The sequence below is a fragment of the Trichechus manatus genome, unplaced genomic scaffold (genome assembly GCF_000243295.1).
Source record: "Trichechus manatus latirostris isolate Lorelei unplaced genomic scaffold, TriManLat1.0 scaffold00029, whole genome shotgun sequence".
NCBI classification, from domain to species: Eukaryota; Metazoa; Chordata; class Mammalia; order Sirenia; family Trichechidae; genus Trichechus; species Trichechus manatus.
The window spans coordinates 4,142,911-4,163,774 of NW_004443965.1; the positions used below are offsets into that span (position 1 = coordinate 4,142,911).

The window sequence follows — 20,864 nt, forward strand, 5'->3', positions numbered from 1 at the left end:
TTAGCCAAGTCACTGGATACATGATCAAGATAAAAAAAAGTCAATTGTATTTTTATATACCAGCAACAGAGGCGCAAGCCCTGGTGGCACAGTGGGTAAGCGCTTGGCTGCTAACCAAAGGTCAGCAATTTGAACCCACCAGTTGCTCCTCAGGAGAAAGATGTGGCAATCTGCTTCCATAAAGATTACAGCCTTAGAAACCCTATGAGGTAGTTCTACTCTGTCCTGTAGATTTGCTATGATCAGAAATGACTCAATGACAACAGGTTTGTTTGTTTTTTTTAATACCAGCACAAACATTTAGAAAATAAAATATATTTTAATACCATTATCAAATGTTTTGATCAGGGACATAATAAATGAAAAGGGAAAAAATGTAGAACAGAATTTCAAATTCCTAAAGAATCCTTACTTACTGGACCCATTGAGACTGGAGGAACCCCCACCTATTGCCCTGAGATACTCTTCAAACCTTGAAACCTTTAAACTTTTGTTTAAAGTCATCTTTAAATAAAACAAAACAGTTTAGCTGAAAAAGTAAAAAATGTCACCGTTAAGTAGTGTACTTTAAAAAAAAAAATTACATGAGACCTAAGGAACAACAGTAACTCTAAAGCATAGATGAGAAGCTTAGAGGGCAGTGAGTCTAACGTAATGGGGGTGAAACAAGTAGCACAGACATAATGAGGATGTTGACACAATGTGAAGAATGTAGCCAATGTCACTGAACAGTATGTGCAGAAATTGTGGAATGGGAGCATGTTTTGATGTGTATATTTTCACCAAAAATTAAATTTAAATATATATATTTAAATATCATTTACAATAGTGTTAAAGAACACTAGCCAACTCAGAGTATATTCAAGAAAACGTGTAAGACCTCTACATAGAAAACTATAATACATTATTTAATAACTTTAATAACATTATTAAAAGAAAATGTAAAAAACATAAATGTTGAGATACACCATATACATGAATTGTGTAAGACTCAATGTTTTAAGACATCAATACTCCCAGACTGATCCCTAGATTCAGTGCCATCCTACTGCACCAGACAATGCAGATGTGGAATATTTCCATCACTGCAAAAAGTTCAGTTGGACAGCACTACTCTAGAGACAGACTCACCACATATGGAAATACGATTTTTTACAAAGGTGTCACTGCAGATGAATAGGAAAATAATAGTCTTTTCAATAAACGGTGCTTGGTCAACTGATAGCTCTATTTTTTTTAAAAAAAAAAAAAAAAGAATCTTCATTCCTGCCTCACTTTATATATAAAAATTAATTCTAGGTAGGTTTTAAATCTTAATGTTAGAGGTTGTGAGATTTTCATACAATGGAATACTATCCAGCAATGAAATGAAGTACTGGAAACAACAACATAAGTGAATCTTACAATCTCATATTCATCAAAAGAAGCCTGAAATAAAAGAGTATATACTGTATGATTTCATTTATACAAAGTTCAAAAGCAGGCAAAAACTAATCTCCTCTGTTCAAAGTTAGGATAGTAGCTACCTTTAGGGAGAGGAGTGTAGTAATTGAATGCCGATTGAGATAGGTTTCTCAAGTCCTGGTAGGGGTCTGTTTCTTGATTAGACTGGAGTTTGCATGGGAGAGGTCATTGTTCATCAAGCCTGTACTTGTGTTTTGTTCACTTTTCTCTGTGAAGTTGTTCTTTAAAAATTTGAATAGGCAATTTTTTTTTTCAAGTCTGACAGTATCAGGTGCAGGATGTGGAGAAAGGGGGATACAACCAGTGGTAGGGCCAATTAGTATGTGGGTTGTAAAGTTGGAAATGTATACACCTTACAGCTGAGCAATTCTACCTCCAGACACATATCCTCCCTAAGAAACTCTTGCACATGTGCGGAAAGAGGATGGTTCATAATAGAAAAAAAAAGTAAAACAAATTAAATGCTTGTCAACAGGGGAATGGATAAATAAAATGTGGTTGTTCATATGGGGAAATACTAAACAGTTAAAAGGAGTATATATACATACATAGTCAGAGGGCTCTAAAAAACACAATAAAGCCCACTGCCGTTGAGTCAATTCCGACTCATAGAGACCCTGTAGGACACAGTGGAACTACCCCCATAGAATTTCCCAGGCTGTAAATCTTTATGGACGCAGACTGCCACATCTTTCTCCCTCAGAGCAGCTGGTTAGTTCGAACTACCGACTTTCCAGTTATTAGCCAAGTGCTTTAACCACTGTGCGACCAGGGCTCCTTAAAAAAACACGCACAATAACCCAAAATCCTGTTGCCATCAAGTCGATTCTGTCTCACAGCAACCCTATCAGACAGAGTAGAACTGCCCCATAGTGTTTATAAGGAGTGGCTGGTGGATTCAAACTGCCGACCTTTTGGTTAGCAGCCAAGTTCTTAACCACTGTGCCACCAAGGCTCCGTATAGCATGACACACATATACAAATTTTTAAATTAAAAAAAAAAAACTGTGTATTATTCCTTCACACACACACATACACACACCACATCTATTACCGTATATTAAAATGTCTGAGGGATACACTAAATTCATGATATCGGCAGCCTCTGGAGGAGAGGCTGAAGGGACTGGGATTGAGGATGGGGACAAAGGAGAGTTCAACTTCATTATCTTGTTTCTTTTATTTAAAAAAAATGCAAATATGACAAAATGTTAGCATCTGTTAATTCTGGGTGATGGCTCATAGGGTATTGGTTATATTATTTTTTGTAGAATTCTCTTTGTTCAATTTCTCAAGATAAAAAAAAAGTAAAGTTGAGATAATAACATCTTTCATTATTTAGTCTTAGACTTATTTATTGTTTAGCTCTTTGATGTTCCTGTTTTTTTTTTAAGAAAAAATGTGTATGAGTTTAGCTGAGATAGCTAAGTTCCCTTTTTTTGTTTATGTTCACAAAACATACTTGTTTTATTTATCCAAACATAGCCTTTATACAAACTTATGAGGAGTAAATCATGAGGTTTCACAGTTTTATCACAGTATGTATATTAAGAACGCACTTCCTATGATAGTCATCCTCACGCACCTCAACCACTAGAAGCATCCGTTTGTATTGAAGCCAAAATACATACAAACATAGAAACAAGAAGTCAAAAATATTTTCCTCTCTGGTGCTAAAGATTTGTTGGTGCGTGATTGTTAAGACTGAAAGTCTGAAACCACCAATGTTTATTCGACTCTTTGGCATGTCTCTACCATGTTTTTTCCAAAAGACTGAGAAAGAATGAGACTTCCTTCCTTTTCCACCACCGACTGTGCTTCTACCTTCTGCATTAAGACCAGGAGGAGCAGAGAAGTCCTGCTTTGGACTTCATGTCTTTTATAAAAGAAAAACAGGCAGATGAATTGACTGCCTTGATGGAATTTGTACTTTAACAGACCTGTCATATACTATGGCTATTAATTTTTGAGCTGGTAGTTTTAAGCGCTTCCAAGATGATTGTTGTAACCATATTTGAAAAGTTAACAGTTAAGTGTAGACTTAAAACAGACTAAATATTATGCAGCTAGGGCTTAAGTTGAGGCTTTTAAATAGGCACAGATAGGAGAACGAGGAGGGGAACCTCCATAGCTTGCCCTCACATTTCCACAGAGTCTTCAACTGGAGTAGTGTTTAGCCTTGCTGGCTGCACCTCATTCATCCCTCTCCACCAGTAGACAAGGAGCAAATTATCCAAAAGAAAGAACTGAGCATGCTGTCTTTAAAGTCTTTCATGACCCTTCCTGGTATGTGTCACAAGAAAACCCCTTTGTTTAATTTTGGAGCCAACCTGTCCACAGAATGTATATAAGCTCTGCTCTGCTCTCTGCTGTGTGCTCTGAGGAGGCCAGAGATTGTCCAACAAGATCAGTGATGAGTGGCTAAGTGTTTCTAAGTTAAAAAAATGTTGCTGTCAAGTCGATTCTGGTTCATGGCGACACCATGAGCTTTAGAGTGGAGCTGTGCTGCATAGAGTTTTCAATGGCTGTAATCTTATGGAAGCAAATCACCAAGCCTTTGTTCCACGGTGCTGCTGGGTGGCTTCCAACCTTCAACCTCCCAGCTGCCAGTTAGTAGCCAAGCACAAACCATTTGTACCACCCAGGGACCCCTCTTCCTAAGTCAGGGGACAATTACTAGCAAATCCTCTCTGCTGCAGATTTGAAGCCATGTTCTTTCCAGTCACCTGTATCAATAATAAAGGCAATATTTCTAGCTCCATGTGCCTGGCTGCTACCTCTCAACCACAGGTGGATTACTTAATCTTGTAGGCTACAAGATTAAGGAATGCGCAGCACATGGTATGCAATAAGCACAGACAACCATGTGCTTACCTTGATATTGGGTAATCTATCCCTGCGCCCTGACATATTGGCAGCATTGTCATAGGACTGGCCTCTGCATTAGAAAAATCAGTTTTGCAAACTTCACAAAAATAGTAAAGTACTTGATTTGCAGTTTCTTTTCCGGTAAGCACCGGCAAGCACATGTTTACCTTGCTTATTGGGAAATCCATCCCTGCTCTCAACTGGCTCCAAACTCAAGAGAGGAAAAGGAATAGGTGTTAGTTATTGCTACCCATAAAAACTTTATGACCAATTAATATAATACCTTAACATAATAAATTAATGCAGTCTATATACCAACCAGTAATTTGGACACCAAATTTATTCTTATGTACATAGTTGCCCTGTTTGAATAGTTAACCAAGCTTTGCTGACTTACTTTTAGATTTCGTAAATGTGGCTTAAAAAAATAAGTATATGTACTATATTTCATGGCATGTTTGAACCCTCATATTTTGAGATAGACTCAATTAAAATGTACATTTTATAATTATTAGCTACATAGGTATAAGTACACACAGAAAGTGTATTTATTTTATTCGACCTTTTCTTAACAGCAAAACAAAACAAAAAAACGACGCTGCTGTAAAAGAACACTGTTCTGCATATGGCCAGCTGCATGTTGGCAGAGCACAGTGATTTTAAGGATGAATTAGTGTTCTAATCTCTTTGGGATTTCCTTTTATATTTGTGGTGGTTTATGACTGACATTTAATGTAACTATAGCTTTCTGTTTATATTTAATAAAAGATTCGTTTCTATGGCAGGATACACATTTGTGCTCCAATGTCGAATAAAAGCTACTGTTCTGCAAGAGGGATATAAAATGCTGATTTATAACGACACGTTCAATAATAGCTATCTAATTCTCCCAAACTATTTCTTCTTAGGTCCTGGGAACAGCGTGGTTCCAGCAAAGGGTGATTCTTCTTTCCCAGAATACTCAGCCTTCAACACATCTTTCCATGCTGCGATTAGACACGGGAACTGGAAACTCCTGACGGGCTACCCAGGTAGAATGCTTAGCTTAGCAAACTCCCCACCTGTAGCAGGCAAGGCAGGATCTCAAGTCTATCCGTGCTCCTGGGTGTCTGTTGCCTCGACCATTTGTCTGGGAAGTGAGGACATTATCACTCTATCTCTAACCACTTTCTATCTCCTGTTATCTCTATTCCCATCCCTTCTTACCTGACCCCTCAACACTCCTAAGCCTGACCAGCTCTCCTCATTCTGCTCAGACACCTGGAATATTAAGTTGTCTTTAAAATCTTTCATGACCCCTGCTGGTACGTGTCACAAGAAGACAACTCTTTGTTGATGGTTTTCTTTTCCTTCATTTAAGACTCAGCCTGTTCCCAGTCACGCAGCTTCCATTGTTGGGATGGAGGGTCCAAGTTTACTACAGGCTTTCCCACCAGAATGTCAGGAGAAACTAATAGAAGTAGCAACTTCCTTTTACAAAACATGTCTCCAGGGCTGCTGAATGAGGAGACTGGGTTCAAACTACTGGTTCTGACCACCCACGCCTGCCAAAAGAAGGAGGTGGGGGTGGGGGATTAACTATAGGGGCATGAGAAGAATTCCACTCAAATGCTTTGTGGAAAATGAAGAGGTCAGATATGTGTGTCTATCAAGGCACAGCACATCTAGCTGGCAAAGAGAATCTCTAAGAGCTACACCCTCAATCAGTGATGCAGCTAGGGGAGGAGGTTGCTTCCCCTGAGCACATTCTCTAAAAGTGACATCCTTTCAGTACTTTTTAAGTATGTGGTATAATGGTTAAGGCTGCGATGCAGTTAAGCAGTGCTTCTAATGAGGGCATTCTTGGCATCTGGGACAAGACAATTCTTCATTGTTTGGGATCATCCCATGCATCCAGGACATTTTAGCACCCATAGCCCCTGACCACTAAATGCCAGTAGCACCCCCCAGTCATTGTGACAATTAACCACCCCCCCATACACATACACAAACGGATAGTCACATTCCCGGGTGCACCTGGTTGTGAAATTGTGAGATATGAACAGTTAAAGCACCAGAGATGGGAGTGTGAGACAGATCTAGAAATGGTAATCAAGGGCTGCATCTTTTTTATGTGCCCGCAGCCCAGCTCAGCTTGACCCCTAGACTACCTCTCTGAAGTTAGAACCTGCCTACAATGTGTCTCCCTCAATAAACTGTTTCATGTCTTTGCCAGGTTGTGGTCACTGGTTCCCACCACCGTCTCAATCCAGTGTTTCTGAGATACCATCATTGGACCCACCAACCAAAACTCTCTGGCTCTTTGATATTGATCAGGACCCTGAAGAAAGACATGACCTGTCGAGAGAATATCCCCATATCATCAAGCAGCTCCTTTCCCGGCTGCAGTTCTACCACAGACACTCAGTGCCTGTGTTCTACCCTGCTCAGGACCCCCGCTGTGACCCAGCGGGCACTGGGGCATGGGGCCCGTGGATGTAGGCTTTCTGGCATTTGGGGGAGACTAGAAAACTTTTCTGTTGCAAGCTGGACCTCACGCCTTCACTCATGTTACTCTCATCTCATTTGTTCTCCCAACCTGATTTCACCTGGTCCGTCTCTTGCTCCTAAACAGGGCTTCAAACCAGTTTGCACTCCTTCTGAGAATTTTCATTTCTAACAAGTACCAGGAGATACTAATGCTGCTGGTTAGGAAGTAGGGACCAATTCTGAGAGTTAATGTTGTTGCTTAGGGAGTAGGGACCAATTCTGAGAACCACTAGTAGAGCAGCGGGTCGCAAAATTTATTATACATAAGAATCACCTGGGGATTATTGTTTAAATGTAGATTCTGATTCAGTCTGATCCCCAGGTGATTCTTATGTATAATAACATTTTGAGACCTGCTGCTTTACTAGTGGTTCTCAGAATTGGTCCCTACTCCCTAACTAACAGTATTAGCATCGCCTGGTACCTTCTTAGAAATGAAATTCTCAGCAGGGGTGCGAACTGGAATGAACTGGTTCGAAGCCCTGCTCCTAAATCACACTGGCGTATCTAATTTCAACTCCTAATGCATTTAAGAAGCTGATCAAATCTGGAACAATCCTGCTGTTGGCTGGAGCATGTTTGTAGAGGAGAGAGTGACTGGGTTCATCCCCTTTTTCCTGAGCTGTGGGACAGCTGAGAACTTAACTTGAAATAGGAGGTTCTAATTGAGTCCCAGAGGCTGGAGCAGCTGGTTCTTTTTGCCTCACAAGTCAGACATTAGATTTCCCTTCTGCCAATAGCTGAGTTTTAGTGGAATGACTCACGTTTCTTGTAACAGACAAAGGGAGCAGACAATTGTTAATGGTTCTGTTGGCCAAGGGTTCTCCCTGTCTGTGAGAGATCATGTTCAGGCATTCCATGGGAATAACCCTCTTCATTCGTCCCTCACTCCCTCATTCTGTCACATAGCATAAGGTCCATTTCATTGTTAGGGTCAACATGGCAATACGTCTACACCTCAGTATTCGTTTTTACAATAAAGAATTTTTTCTTTTTATCCCAAATTGGTTTTTCCGCCAACCACTGATCATTTTGTCTAGACTTCTTGCCATTCCCAACCACTTGCATCTCGTTTCCTACCCTTCCTTTTGACACAGGTGTCCTGTGCCTGGAAAGACTGCTATGCCTCTCAACCTTGAGCACCACTGATTTTTGGAACACTGCTGAACCCTGCCTTCCTTTTGCCCCCAGTGAACCATGGGATTGTGACACAAACTCAGTTGTTGAAGCTGGTACCCTGCCCAGGGTGGTGGTTGAGTCTGGTTCTTTGAAAATGCTCATGCTAGGCACAGAGAGGACTGAATGGTGGTGCTTAGGTCTGTGTCATTGTTCAGTGAGGTTATTTCTAAGCTGCATGGAGTCTATAGCATGACTGTGGCTTCATCTCATGATATATTAAAAGTGGCTGTAACTCCCTAGCAGTGAGGAGAAATCCCAGGCAATGATGCCCTGAGAGGGTGGGAGTGGGCAGTTTGAAGAAAGAAATGACCAGTGTCTTAGTCATCTAGTGCTGCTATAATAGAAATACCACAGGTGGATGGCTTTAACAAAGAGAAGTTTATTTCCTCACAGTAAAGTAGGCTGCAAGTCCAAATTCAGGGCGTCAGCTCCAGAGGAAGGCTTTCTCTCTCTGTCGGCCTTCTTATTAATGTTCCCCCTGACTAGGAGCTTCTCCGCACGGGGATCCCAGGTCCAAAGGATGTACTCTGTTCCTGGCACTGCTTTCTTGGTGGTATGAGGTCCCCAACTCCCTGCTTGCTTCCCTTTCCTTTTATCTCTTGTAAGATAAAAGGTGGTGCAGGAAACTCCCATTACATAGAATCAGGGATATGACCTGGGTAAGGGTGTTGCAATCTCACCCTAATCCTCTTTAACATAAAATTACAATCACAAAATGGAGGACAACCACACAATACTGGGAATCATGGCCCAGCCAAATTTATATACACATTTTTTGGGGGATATAATTCAATCCATGACTGCCAGCATCCAGGATCCTGAGCCTTGTGTAAAAGCAAAGGAGGCACATCCATGTTTTGCTTTTTCTCTCAGTTTTCCTGCTATATTGAGGTTCCCAAATTGTGGAGAAAGGATGCACAGTTTGACCTGGAAGCTGTTCCTCAGTAGCGGAGAACTATACCATCTTACTAACATGAATCAGTCTAGGTTAGCTCCAGAGAGTGTCAGCCTTGGAGGAATATGTACAAAAACCATGCTTGACTCTTTCTGCAGCAGCTCCACTGTTTTGTTCACTGCTCATCGTGAATTCCTAAAACAGTGCCTGGTACATAGAAGGCACTCAGTACTGGTTTTTTGTTTTATTTTTTATGAATGAATGGACAATTGACTAAATGAGAAAGTCTCACACCATAAAAGATGCTAGACCAATGAGCTGAATGAGGAGTACCACATTGTCCTTCAACTGCCACTTTTCTGTTCTCAAGATGCCCTTCTGGGGTAGGAGCATAGTTTTCATAGCTGGACAGTCACCGGACAGCAAGGTTGTAATGTCCTTTTCAGGGGAGGGGAAAAAAAGGAATATGCCTAACCTGTTGACATATTGCCATCGAGTCAATTCCGACTCATAGCGACCCTGTATACCTACCAAAGGTAACCGTTTGTCTCCTTTCCCCTAAGAGGCAAGGAATGATAACATGAACTGTTCTTCAGTTCTGTTTTTTCAAAGGACACTAAAGCCACCAAATAGCGTTATATAGGTCAATGTATAGCCATTGTTTGATTCAATCGCAATATTTTCTGATCAATACTAACCATATTTGTGTCCATTCCCAAGAAAGGTGAGCCAACAGAACGCAGAAATTATCAAACAATATCATTAATATCACACGCAAGTAAATTTTTGCTAAAGATCATTCAAAAACTGTTGCGGCAGTACATCGACAGGGAACTGCCAGAAATTCAAACCAGATTCAGAAGAGGACATGGAATGAGGGATATCTTTGCTGATGTCAGATGTATCTTGGCTAAAAACAGAAAATACCAGAAAGATATTTACCTGTGTTTTATTGACTACGCAAAGGCATTGGATGTGTGGATCATAAAAAATTATGGATAACATTGCGAAGAATGGAAATTCCAGAACACTTAATTGTGTTCATGCAGAACCTATACATGGACCAAGAGGTAGTGTTCGAACAGAACAAGGGGATACAGAATGGTTTAAAATCAGGAACAGTGTGCGTCAGGGTTGTATCCTTTGACTATGCTTATTCAATCTGTACGTTGAGCAAATAATCCAAGCATCTGGACTATATGAAGAAGACAGCATTAGGATTGGAGGAAGTCCCCTTAACAACCTGCAATATACAGATGACACAGCCTTGCTTGCTGAAAGTGAAGACTTGAAGCACTTACTGATGAAGATCAAAGACCACAGCCTTCAGCATGGATTGCACTTCAACATAAAGAAAATAGAAATCCTCACAACTGGACCAATAAGCAACTCATGATAAACGGAGAAAAGACTGACACTGTGAAGGATTTCATTTTACTTGGATCCACAATCAATGCCCATGGAAGCAGCAGTCAAGAAATTAAATGATGTATTGCATTTAGTAAATCTGCTGCAAGAGACTTGTTTAAAGAGTTAAAAAGCAAAGATGTCACTTTGAGGACTAAGGTGCACCTGACCCAAGCCATGGTATTTTCAATTGTTTCATATGCATGCAAAAGCTGGACACTGAGTAAGGAAGACCGAATAATTGATGCATTTGAGTTATGGTGTTGGCAAAGAATATTGAATATACCATGGACTGCCAGAAGAACGAACAAATCTATCTTGAAAGAAGTACAGCCAGAATGCTCCTTAGAAGTGAGGATGGCAAGACTTCGTTTCACATACTTTGGACATGTTATCAGGAGGGACCAGTCCCTAGAGAAGGACATCATGCTTGGTAAAGTAGAGGGTCAGCAAAAAAGAGGAAACCCCTCAACGAGATGGATTGACAGAGTGGCTGCAACACTGGGCTCAAACATACCAACAATTGTGAGGATGACACAGAACCAAACAACGTTTCTTTCTGTTGTACATAGGGTCTTTATGAGTTGAAACTGACTCGACAGCACCTACAACAACATCTAACCTGTATTTTAAATTACGACTGCTGGAAGGAAATGATGCTAGAATTAATGAAACCAACATTTACCCCTCCTGGATAGGCAAACACCTGGCTGAAATGCCTCCACTTCTCACTCCCAAACTTGTGGCAGATACTATGAACTAACTGAGCCCAGATGCTCCCTCTGGATCCTTCTAGTCACGTGGCTGCAGGAAGCCATTAATATTATTGGAAGCCATCACTATATGACACCTATTTGCTCTCCCTGTGTACTCCCAACAGCTGTCCCCAATTCTAGTCCCTTGATAGCTATGTATGATGAGAATGTTCTGCACTCAATAGATTTAAAAGGAGTTTTAATGACTAATTTTTTGGTGAAAATATTAGGAGAGTTAGTTTTATCCATAACAGAAGGTGTCTCATTAGATTTTCTTGTTCTGTACCAGGATGTGAAAAGATTCATATGTTATTATTAGAAGTGTTAATGTTTCTTCCTAAATTTGTTTGCCTTTAAAGAAAGTTTTGTTTATTTAATTTTGGGCTAGTTTTTCTTTGTTACTACATGGTTACTCCAGATTTGGGGGACAAAATAAAGTTAAATTCATCTTTTAAAATGTGTCAGCCAATTTTATTGTGAATTATACCACTCAACAAAGTAGTTAAATAAGTAAATTAATATAGTGAAAATGGAAAACTTAAGAAAAAATATGTCAGTCATCGCCCTAAGAATACAAACTATAAATTAAGATACTGGAGGGAGACTGAGCAAAGGTGGGAGTGAAAATAAAGTGACAATAAAAGAGAGTCTATTAGTTGTCTATTGCTGCATAACAAATGGCCCTTAAATTTATCAGCTTAAAACAACAAACATTTATTATGTCGCAACAAATGTTTAAGTTACACTATGGTTTCCATGTTATACTTCAATACAAAAATGCTTTAAAAAAACAAGAAAAAAAATTTGCCTTAGAGCAAAAAGAGCACTACATATGTCTCTCATTTTATATAATAGGTGTTACCAAAATGTACAAACATTTGTAAATAAATGTAACATTTACAAACATTTGTAAATAAAACATTTTAAATGCTCAAGGGAAATCGACTAGTTGAAGATGCTCTTTTGTGAATCCTTTCGTAAATGCAAATAATTATCCACTGAGTTAGATTTCCAAAATTGATATTTTGCTGCCCAGGTTTTACACCCATGTATCAGGTGCTGGGGGTAGGGTTTAAGGCCCTCGAATAGAAAGCATGCTCCCTGCCCTTACAAAGCTTTCAATCTAATGCTGTGGTATAAAATTCTTTCCAGTTTAAGTGTTTCTGAGAACATTCCAATCAACATTAAAAATACTGAAATCATTATTATCCTTCCCAGTCATCATTCAAACTTTAAAATTGATTTTTTCAAGTAGAGAATAGCCATGCCTATGTTGTTGTTGTTGTTAGGTGCCATTGAGTCGATTCCAACTCATAGCAACCCTGTGTACAACACTGCCCAGTCCTGTGCCATCCTCATGATCATTGTTATGCTTGAGTCGATTATAGCAGCCACTGTATCAATCCATCTTGTTGAGGGTCTTCGCTGACTATCTACTTTACCAAGCATGATGTCCTTCTCCAGGGACTAATCCCTGTACCTATGTAGACTGGTCCATTTTCAGGCCATTGGAAAACCAACCTGCTTACCCTGGGCCCTTCCCTTACAAATCAGCAGGTGGATTCAAATGGTGTAGAGTAACCACAACATTGCTGTCACCCATGGGTATGTCACCGGAATGGTATGAAGTGGAAGAGAAGAAGCGTGACTTACGCTTCCCTGGGTCTGACCTCAGGGCTTTGTGACTATCAGGAACCTGGAGAGACATTTTAATTCTCAAACTAATTCACCCAAGTAAACAATCATTGAGCTTAGGTTATTTTATTTAATAACCTTATTACTTTTCTGATGATAGATGTACAACCCAACCAGCCCATTGCTCTCAAGTCGATTCCGACTCATAGTGACCCTATATGACAAGAGTAGAACTGCCCCATAGGGTTCCGAGGCTGTTTTCTTTATGGAAGGAGACTACCACATCTTTCTCCTGCAGAGTGGCTAGTGGGTTTGAGCTGCCAACCTTTCAGTTAGCAGCCAAGCACTTAACCATTGCACCACCAGGGCTCCTGATGCTAGATGTAAGTATCAATTTTATATTTTAGAAAATGTAGAAACAATTTTAGAAAATGCAGAAAACATATAAAAGGAAATCAAACAATCCATAAGCCACCACCCAGAGATAGACAGTAACCTCCTTTTATGTCCTTTTTAAGGAGAAGTGGCCCACTTCCCAGGTTGATTTTCAAATCCCACCGTGCCCAGTTAAGCCCTGATTAGAGACCCATGCTAGTAGATAAATAAATTGCCCCCGCTTTTGGAAATCTTCATTTTAATCCCATTATTAAAGTGCAGATAGATGTTCTCGGATTTTTATTCCAAAAAGAGCTTAGTTTAACACCCCACCTGCTCTGCCCACTCCCTCCATGGGCCTCAAGTCGGGGCATGCTCAGGTGGGGCTAGTGTGCAATCAATCAAACCAACAAGTAAGGGGCTCCGACCACAGCCTGATCTGACCGGAGGGACGGTGTGGTTGGCAGCGCCCTGCCGCTGGTCTGCTGTTCAAATCACAGTACTGAAGAACCAGGCGGAGGGGTTAAACATACGCACACTCCTCCGCTTCTCAGGTAAGCAGGCTTATTATGCTTTTACTTAAATAGATTAAAGCTTGGATTTGCACTTGGGCATTTTGTGCCAGGTGGGATCATTCAAGTCCACACTGTGACGTACATTGGAGGTGAGAACGGAGGCAATTGATGGCAGGCTTGGTGCCCGCCCACAGCTAGTGTGTTCATCAAGAGCGCGGTGCAAGGAACACAGCAGACTCGCTCGATGCTCCCTTACAATGGAGCAGAAGCGTAAGGCCCAGCAGACAGGAGGAGAAGGAGGAGGCAGCTGGTGGGGTCAGGAGCAGCCAGCTGGAAAGCGGAGGCAAAGTGAAGGGGCTGACGATCCAGAGGAAACGAAGTGCAAAGTCCGGTAAGGGAACTTCACTGCACCTTAACTTTTTTTTTTTTTTTTTACACCCTTGAGAGCAGTTGAGCTCTTCCTGTGTGAGCTATTTTTTAAAGCTAAAACCTTTGATTAGAGGACCCTCTGACTCTATTGAGGAAGCAGCTGGTTTGGTTTGAAAATGTTACTTGCTCGAGCTTCACAATAGGGCCAAGGCTTGAATGATAAGCATTTGGATGGGGGGTGGGGGCAAGGATAGAAATGTGTGGCTCCCGCATCCAGCTGGAGAAGGGCCACTCTTAGTGGGGCCTCCCTGTCTTCCATCACTGAGCTGCACAGCTATTCCTTCGCCTGGACGTCGGCTAGAACTCCCCAGGCATCCAGGTCAGGAGCTCTCCCAGGCCTGGGTCCCCCCCCAGCTAACAGAAGATGCCGCCCAATCTCGGCAGCCATGCAGGGGCCTCACCCAGACCTCTGTCACTCACGTTGGCCCTTTCACTGGTTTGCTCAACTCGGGTACCACCGCTGGGATTCTTCCATGGCGCTTTTCCTGAAAAGCATCCTCTTAGCTAGAATAAGTACTATATTTTAAAAGAGTGTGGTTTTTTTTCCAGTCCACTATTATTATTAATGTTTAAATGATTCCATCTTTGGCTCATGAGAGTCTCTTAATTTTGTTATCGCCTACATTCCCTCCCTCCCCTTTTTTTTAATTGTAACCATTTTTAAGTGTACAATTTAGTGGCACTAATACAGAAGCAGACTGCCACATCTTTTGTAGAGTGGCTGGTGGGTTCAAACTACCTGCCTTTCAGTTAGCAGTTGAGCACTTAACCACTGCACCACCAGGGCTCCTTATCACCACTATACCCCTATGTATTTCCAAAACTTTTTCATCACCCTAGGCAGAAACTCTATCAATTAAGCAGTAACTCCCCATGACCCCTCCTCCCAGCCACAAAGAGATGCTTTTTATCACCAAGGGGAACCCAGTCTGATTGGTAATCATAAAAATATACACAATGAATATGAATTGCTGTTAAATTCGAGCTAGGAATGGTTTCTGGCCAAAGGCTCTGAGCCTGAGATTACTCCACCACAGTAGAGTTTCTTGTTGAGGTAACTGGAAGAAATGAAAGAAAACTGAAGAGTGCATAACTTTTATACTAAGTAATTCAGTGAATGTCACTAGTGCCAGGTCTACAACTTGGAAATGTTGCCCCAGAGACAGAAACTCCTTGAGGGCAGGGATGTCTGTCTTTGGTGTGTGCCCAGGCGCAGTCATAGTGCTGCGTGGATGCTGGTGGTGACTGATTACCTCCTGATTTGGTACTGTCCGCTCCATCTGCCCTTGGGCCATTTCCTCCAAGAAGAATCCCAGCTGTACTTTTGTCCTAACAGTTTGTTTTGTTCGTGTGCCTGGAGGCCCCAAAGCAACGGAAACATTCTAAATGAGCTAAATGTATAAACACGATAAGAAATCAACATACACATCCTCTACAACACAGAAAAATCACAGAGGATCGAACCAAGGAAGAAGCCAGGAATGTCAATAACCAAGCTCGTAGAGATGCAATATACAGAGATAAAATGTTGAGAAGAAATATCTAAAACACTGAGAGGAGGAAAAAGGAAACATGGATGATTCTTAGGTTAAGAAGAAGTTTCCTGAGCCAGGTATCCAACTGGGCTCTCCCTCACTTCATTTCCAGGACTGTAACCCATGGTCCCTGGATGATCATAAGGCCGCCTTCCAGGAGGCTCCAAGTCACACTAATGCCTAGAAATTGCTACTGCTTTGCCTCACCCACCAGCTTATACCCCTTAGATACCCACGTGGCCCTCATCTGGCCCAAGTTTACCATAAACCCTTTGGATTCTGTAATTTAACCCACCAGGTATGCCGTATCTTGCTAATTACAGGAGCAAGGCAAGAAACTAACATTTATTAAGGACATACTATGGAAACCCTAGTGGTGTAGTGGTTAAGAGCTATGGCTGCTCTCCAAAAGGTTGGCAGTTTGAATCTGCCAGGTGCTCCTTGGAAACCTTATGGGGCAGTTCTACTCTGTCCTATAGGATCACAATGAGTCGGAAATAGACTTGATGGCAAGGGGATTGGTTTTTTTGATCATGCCAGATGGAGTCTTGGGTGTGGCAAACTGTTAATGTGCTCAGCTGCTAACTGAAAGATTTGCATCTATCCAGAGGTACCTTGGAAGAAAGGCCTGGTGATCTACTTCTGAAAAATCAGCCATGGTAAACCCTGTGGAGCACAGTTCTCCTGACACATATGGCGTAGCCATGAGTTGGAACTGGTTTTTGGTTATATGCCAGATGCCATTTGACTCTTACAATGGCCACTTAATTCCTCACAATAATATCTACCAGTTAAGTAAGTTTTTCCCATTTTAGAGATTATCTTGCATGACTTCACAGCCAGTAGAGTTAGCTCGGAGCTCAGAATGCTCTTCACACAAAGCCCTGTTCTCTACTACCCTGGGCTGTTGCCCTACAGCCCCTAGCCCAGGACTTCCTTCTGCCATTTTCGGTTTCCTTCTCTTGTCCTGTGCCTTTAGGACAGAGTATAATGTGTAGGAAGTCAGGACTGGGGGAGCCGCTGGTGAGTGATATGCTCAAAGCTAGAGTTTAAGACCATCAGTAAGGCAGAGGGTGTGTGATGGGTAGAGTAGGGAAAGTGGAGGCTAATGCAACAGATTAACCGAGAAGTAATGACAACTAAAAGAGGTGTGAAAGCTATAGGATAAAAAGCTAATTAGAGGCTTAGAAAAAACACGTGAAAGGAGTTAGAATTATCAGCCTGAAAAGGAAACTTATTAAGTTTTTCATACACTGAATGTGAAAATTGCTTTCCCCCACCAAGCGGGTGATGGTCTGCTCTTGCCCCAGTGAACTCAGACAAAACCAATAGCACCATGGATTGGAGTGGCGCCAAGAAAATTTCCAGAGAGTTGCTCTACAGTTGAAAGAACGACAGAGAGATAATAGAATTGGGTCTGGAAAAGGCTTGAAAAATAAACTGGATTTTTTCCACATCAGATGTTTTGAGTGATACCTTCCCTGCCAGAAATCGAGCAACGAGTACAATCCCTCCTGCCTTTGGGGGAACCTAGGCTTTCATGGACTTTGCCTAATGCTACCAAAGCTCATGAAATGGGAGGAGAGAGTGTGAGGCTCTTTCCTTCACCAGGTGGCGTATTCTTGGTATAACTGCTGATGGCCTCAGTCACAGAATGACTTGGGGGCTAATTTTACTAATTTATAGTAGTCTATTTCAACTTTTCTTCACCTACCTGTGCGTTTGACTAAATTGCGCACTGTTCACACCTGTTATGAGAAAATGCCTAATTGCATGAGTAATGTGTGCTGAGAGGCAGCCTAATTTTGTAACTAAAACATGGCTTCTGGAACCAGACTGCCTGGGTTCAAATCCTGATTCTGCTACTTATAGCTGGCTGACCTTGGGCAAGTTACTTAACCTCCCTGTGCCTCAGTTTCCCTCTCTGTAGAGATAATAATACTGCATAAGGTTGTTGAGTGGGTTTAATGAGCAAAGAACATGCAGAGAACTGAGATCAGTGGTAGCAAATAATGTGCACTAAAAAATTAGTTTGTTATTAGGAAGAAAAAAGATAGAAATGGCACCATCTGTTCACTTTTCCATCCAGCCACCTCTGTCCCAAGGCAGGCTGTCTCTCCCCATCTAGGTATTTTTCCAGGGACAGATTAGCTAGATCTTATTTATTACTTTGGATTTAATCTGCTTAATTACTTGATGGGTTTGCACAGGAGTAATCACTACAATGGACGTAGTCTAAAAGCATCACCAGTAGAAGCAGCCCAACCTTCTTACAGCCCTAGTCCAGATCCTGCCATCACGTGGAGGCGTCCCCCAGGGCTGTTGCATGAGAAGCAGGGTCTAACCCAACACCCAGTGAGAGGAGTTGTGGGCATAATTATTACTGGCTCAGCTACTTACCGTTTTTACTTGAGGCAACAATGTTTAATGGGTAGCCCCCAACTTATGATGTATTCGAGTTAATGATGAGTTAATGGTGAACTGCACTTAACGACCATCTGTTTTTTTAGATCTTATGGTTAGTAATATGTACTACATAGAATGTTGCAGTTTGCAATTTGCTGATGTTATCATTCTCATGCCAGCCCCTAAAGACAAAGATCAGATTTATAAAGATACTAATAATAAGACAATGAAAACTAAAAAAATTATGGAAGACCCGCCAAAGTCACTGTGGCCTTGATGGGATCCCACTCTGACCCTGCACTCTGGCTCAGGTAATGAGGCTTTTATTTATTGTGACCAGGCCCCCTTTTTTACAGCAGTTCCGTAACAGAGTTTCTGTCTTATTCTCTACATGTTGGTTTACTTCTAAGCATTGACCTTCACAGGTCTTTGTGACAGAGAAAATACTGAAATTGTTAAGGATTTCATTTTATTTGGATCCACTATCAATACCCATGGAAGCAGCAGTCAAGAAATCGAACAATGTATTGCATTGGGTAAATCTGCTGCGAAAGACCTCTTTAAAGTGATAAAAAAAAAGCAATGATGTCACTTTGAGGACTAAGGTACGCCTGACCCAAGCCATGGTATGTTCAGTCTCCTCAGATGCTTGCAAAAGCTGGACAATGAATAAGGAAGACAGAAGAAGAATTGATGCATTTGAACTATGGTGTTGGCAAAGAATGTTGAATATACCGTGGACTGGCAGAAGAACAACAAATTTGTCTTGGAAGAAGTACAGCCAGAGAGCTCCTTGGAAGTAAGGATGGCAAGACTTGGTCTGACATACTTTGGACATGTTATCAGGAGGCACCAGTCCCTAGAGAAGGACATCATTCTTGGTAAAGGGTCAGAGAAAAAGAGGAAGACTCAATGAGATGCACTGACAGTGGCTGCAGAACGGGCTCAAGCATAATAACAATTGTGAGGATGGTGCAGGACTGGGCAGTGTTTTGTTCTGTGGTACACTGGGTCGCTATGAGTTGGAACTGACTTAATGGCACCTAACAACAAAAAAGGTATTCGACTTAAATAGAACCGACTTATGACGGAGTCGTCATAATGTAACCTTGTCATGAGTTGGGAACTACCTGTATAGAAATCAAAGCATTTTTCTAATGATACTGTGTTGACCAGTATAATTCTGACTTATTTAACAGTTTTAAACCAAAACATACTACCTGAACCTAACCATAGCCAGTATTTGTTCTTTTCCAGAGAGAGACCCTCACAAAACAATATTCTTTATAAGAAATATCACATATACAGGCTAACAACTGCTTTCTCTTCTTTTATCCCAATCCCCAAAGATAAGTTATTATAACTTTAAGAAATATCATATGCAACTGAAATGTCTCTTACCCTTTATCTTAAAGACCTAAACACAAGGGTGAATGGGCTTCTATTGACTGTGTAAAAGATGTGGTATGGGTTGCTAGTAGAAACTATCCTCTTCCAGAGTTCAGCAAGATGGTAACTGGGTGTAATGAAAGATTAAAGACTGATTGATGCCTGTTGGTCATAGAACTAGATAATGACATTAAATTCCATTTTTAAGCCCGCATCGTCATCAGAAGCTTAGTGAGCTTTAAGAATCCATCTGTTAATCTCACCTCTCCTCTATATCAGCAGCTGCTAGCATCACTGTACCATGAACTCATTGGTTTTTGGGGTCTGGTGTCTCACCAAGTAGCCTTGGTAGCACGGTAGTTAAATGCTCAGCTGCTAACCGAAAGGCCGGTGGTTCAAACCCACCAGCTGCTCTATGGAAGAAAGATGTGGCAGTCTGCTTCCATAAAGATTTCAGCCTTGGAAACTCTATAGGGCAGTTCTGTTCTGTCCTATAGGGTCGTTATGAGTCAGAGTCAACACGATGACAGTGAGTTTGGTTGTTTTCTTTGTTTTTTATGCCTCACCTTGGTCTTGTCCCTCCAGGTACAGCACATTCTCAACTAGGTCCTTCCAAACCCCACCACCAGATGGAGCTCTGACCAGGCCCTAAGCAAGGGAAATAGATCCCAGTTCAGTGCTATGGCCTTAATGTGGGTCCCACTCTGACCCTGCACTCTGGTTCAGGTAATGAGGCTATTTATTGTGACAGGCCCCTTATTTTACAGCAGTCTGGCAAGTTTCTAACTTATTCCTCTATGCATTGGTTTACCTCCACACATTGACCTTAGCAGGTCTTTTGTGATCAGAGCTCTGTCTTGTTCTTCCATGTCTTCTGGACCCAAGGGTCTGTGGAAAATAATGCCCTGTAACAAGTGTCCAGTGGCAATATTGAATGTGTTGCCAAGGAAAGGAGTGGCAGGTGGTCACTCATTATTTTGTTGGATTTGACATGATCTAGGCTCTGCAATTCACCCTTGCTCAAAATTTTGTCTTTATAAGTATCCTGAGAACAGATCCATCTCTTAACACAAAGTCACACTGACCAAGCTCATGAGACTAATGTGTGAAGCCAGAATGTCTCATACATCCCATCACCCAGCAATGATCTTTGCTAATTTATCTTATTCATTGTTTTGCATAGGTAAGAACATACTCCATATAGTTTTGACTTCCATTTAACATTAAAACATAACATTTCCCCCAAGTTATTAAGTTAACGCCTTTGAATTGTGGTATTGGCGAAAAACATTGAATATACCACGGACTGCCAAAAGAACGAACAAATCTGTACTTCTTAAAGAAGTACAACCAGAATGCTCCTTAGCAAGGTTGGTGAGACTACATCTCACATACTTTGGACATGTTATCAGGAGGGATCAGTCCCTGGAGAAGGACATCATGCCTGGTAAAGTAGAGGGTCAGCGAAAAAGAGGAAGACCCT

The 20,864-nt window shown here is 41.4% G+C and overlaps 1 protein-coding gene across 1 annotated transcript in view; it reads left to right on the forward strand.

The window, feature by feature from the left end:
• ARSB (arylsulfatase B) overlaps positions 1–7,130 on the forward strand; it is a 255,229-nt gene extending 248,099 nt beyond the window's left edge. The window contains exons 7-8 of the mRNA XM_004374570.2: positions 5,241–5,363; positions 6,548–7,130. Coding sequence (XP_004374627.1) covers positions 5,241–5,363; positions 6,548–6,813 — 389 coding nt within the window. The 3' untranslated portion in view covers positions 6,814–7,130. The remainder of the gene's footprint in view (positions 1–5,240; positions 5,364–6,547) is intronic.
• The last annotated feature ends 13,734 nt before the right edge of the window (positions 7,131–20,864 follow it).